At 48.2% G+C, this 2,680-nt stretch overlaps 1 protein-coding gene across 5 annotated transcripts in view; it reads right to left on the reverse strand.

Annotated features, from left to right (window-relative positions):
- The window catches only part of LOC103362483 (protein tyrosine phosphatase non-receptor type 7), a 9,998-nt gene that overhangs the window by 6,812 nt on the left and 506 nt on the right, over positions 1 to 2,680 (reverse strand). The window contains exons 1-3 of one of the 5 annotated variants that reach the window (XM_008288850.1): positions 1,454 to 1,725; positions 375 to 509; positions 47 to 227 (exon numbers count right to left, since the gene is read on the reverse strand). In XM_008288850.1, coding sequence (XP_008287072.1) covers positions 47 to 227; positions 375 to 463 — 270 coding nt within the window. In that variant the 5' untranslated portion in view covers positions 464 to 509; positions 1,454 to 1,725. Of the gene's footprint in view, positions 1 to 46; positions 228 to 374; positions 510 to 1,453; positions 1,736 to 2,680 lie in introns of those variants that run through there. The other 4 variants (XM_008288848.1, XM_008288851.1, XM_008288847.1 and 1 more) reach the window with 4 other exon arrangements.

The raw sequence follows: 2,680 nt of genomic DNA on the forward strand, positions 1-2,680 counted from the left end.
AAAGTACCTGGTAGTACCCGGTAGTAGTACTATGCAGTTAAAGTACCTGGTACTCGACGTTGAGCGCGCTGGTGTCGGCTGCAGCCTCCTGCAGCAGCTGGTGGTCCAGCGGTCGGGTCGACGTGTGCAGCAGCTGAAGCCACACCTCCTTAGGGGTGGTCACGGAACAGACTGGCTCCGCCCCCAGGCTGCTCACGTCCAATAGTAGGGACAGGTTGGAGCCCCGCCTACAAACCAGGAAACAGTGATGAATTCAAAATAAAAGATGTTTTCAACAAGACAATGTGTTGGACAGACAGTTGTAGGATGTCTGGACTATGCTAGCGACTGGATGGATGCTAGCGGCTGGATGGATGCTAGTGGCTAACGCCCACCTCTCCTGCAGACGGACCACCGAGGCTTTGCGAGGAGGCGTGGTCATCGGCGGTGGCGTCACCGGATCCTCAGCGGGAGGTGAAGACATGTTGTGTGTTTTTGTGTTCGGGTCGGATCAGCTGCTCATCTCACCACTGCAGAGAGAAGAACGGTTGATATCTAACATCACATGGGATCATCAAACCAAACCTTCGACTTCTACCTCGTTGTATTTCACCTGAGCAGGTGTAGACTGATGAGTTAAAGCCTCTGATGTGTGGCTGAGCTGCTGCAGGTTAAACGTTAAAATTATAAAACATCAGAGCGCAGACAGCAAACTGTAAGCAGTGACGTGTTCCGTGTGCTCGTAGAACACGTCTGTAGTTTGAGGCAGTTTTTACCTTTCATTCAGTTTTTTCTTTCTTTTTTAAATACACCTAAATATGAATAAAATTCCAAAAACAGGCCGTCAAACCACAACATTTCCATTCTTACAAACAATTAGAACATTTTCTAGGATTTTTCCTTCTAGAAGGTGAACCAACCCTAAAGCTACGTCGGCCAATCAGAACCCTGGAGCAGCAGTTACCTGTTCTGGGGAACCAATCATAACAGAGGAGACCTGCACATGGACCGACCTGTTGGTCAGTGGAAGAGTTACTGAACGTTTGTGGTTCAACATGTTAGCAGCAGCAGCGCTAACACGCTAACATTCTGACTTCACAATAAAACTCCGAGTGTGTCGTCTACAAGTCAGAGCAGCAGCAGCCGCCTCATGCTGGACGGACTTCATTAAAGGCTCCGTCTGCAGCGACCTGAAGCCGGACGAGAGGCAGAAACACACGACTCAAAAGCTGCTCAAAGTTAGTTGGAAATCCTCCAAACGGACTCAGACGGTCCCAAAGACCAAAAACCTGGAAACTAACTTGAACTCTCAGTGACCTCCAGAGCTTCACGTCTCCACAAACACACGAGCGGCTGGAAAACCAAACGCGCTGCACAGATCCTGAAGCTGCAGACCTGCTGGGCTTCAGCCCTCTCACTGGTTCTGGTTCTGGTTCTGGTCGTCCAGTGACAGACGGACAGGGATCAGACTCACCGTTGGTCTCTGTCAGTGTTCCTGCAGCCGGCGAGGCGACGCTGCTGCTGCCGTGTTGTTGTGTTTCCACATGTGAGACGTTTCAGTGTGTCTCCATCGGAAGAAGGTTTCCTCACATCAGGAAGTCAGAACGCCCACACTGACTCGACACAAACACGCTGACAGCTCAGCCGCACGGCGCCGGAGTTCACACTCAAGCTGAACATCAGAAACCAGAACCTGTTCTGATCCGGACCCGTCGTGTCCACTGAGGTCAGACACACGGTCCAGCAGAACCCTCGGTGCTGGTTTGGTTCCTGTGACGGATTCTTAACCAGGTTATTAAAACATAAATAAATAATTACACCAACAACGGGCACAAAATGTTCCGATAAATGCTGAAAAATACAAAATCAAGAAAATTCTAAATTCTTACTGATGTTTTGAAACATTTCATCAGAAATAATCCAACAATAAAGAATCCCCCAAAAACATTTAGAACATTTTTTAAATAAATACTGAAAAATATTCAGAATTCTGACTATTTCTAAAATCAAGACAAATTACAAAATACTAAATATAAAAAATGTAAAATGATATTAAATAAATGAGTCATTAGTCTTAATGTTTCCTCTGAGATGTGACGGCAGCACAAAGAACAACGTGGACAAAGAACAGAAGTCAAATCAAACAGCAGGAGCGTCGCTGGACCACAGACCGGTCCTTCAGCTTCAGCTTCTGGGTTGCTGCTCGGTTCTGTTCTGTCTGATAAACGGGCTGGACCAGGCCGATGACATGTGGACGGTTTCTCTCTTCTCGCTGCTCCACAATAAAAACCTCAGAATGACTCGAAATCGTCCTCAAACCAGAAAACGTGAACCAGCCAGAAGTCTTCAGCACGAGTCTGAAAAGACGTCTGAAGGACTCCAACGTGTCAAACACGATCAGAACCACTGAACAGTCGTTAAAAATCACAGAATCATGACTTGAACCTGGTCCACAAAGACCACAAACAGAAAGCATCGACTGCTGCCTGAAGGAAGAAAACCGCGTCTGCAGGTGAATTAAAAGACGTAAAACACCTGCATCCCGCCTCAGAAATACAAATTCATGATTAGAATCCTGAAATCCTGCGTTTACCGACTGATTACCACCAGCAGGGGGCGCTGTGGGGCAGCCAGCCAGCAGGGGGCGCTGTGGGGCAGCCAGCCAGCATGAGGCGCTGTGGGGCAGCCAGTAGGGGGCGCT

This window comes from Stegastes partitus, unplaced genomic scaffold (genome assembly GCF_000690725.1).
Source record: "Stegastes partitus isolate 25-593 unplaced genomic scaffold, Stegastes_partitus-1.0.2 Scaffold577, whole genome shotgun sequence".
Taxonomy (NCBI): Eukaryota; Metazoa; Chordata; class Actinopteri; family Pomacentridae; genus Stegastes; species Stegastes partitus.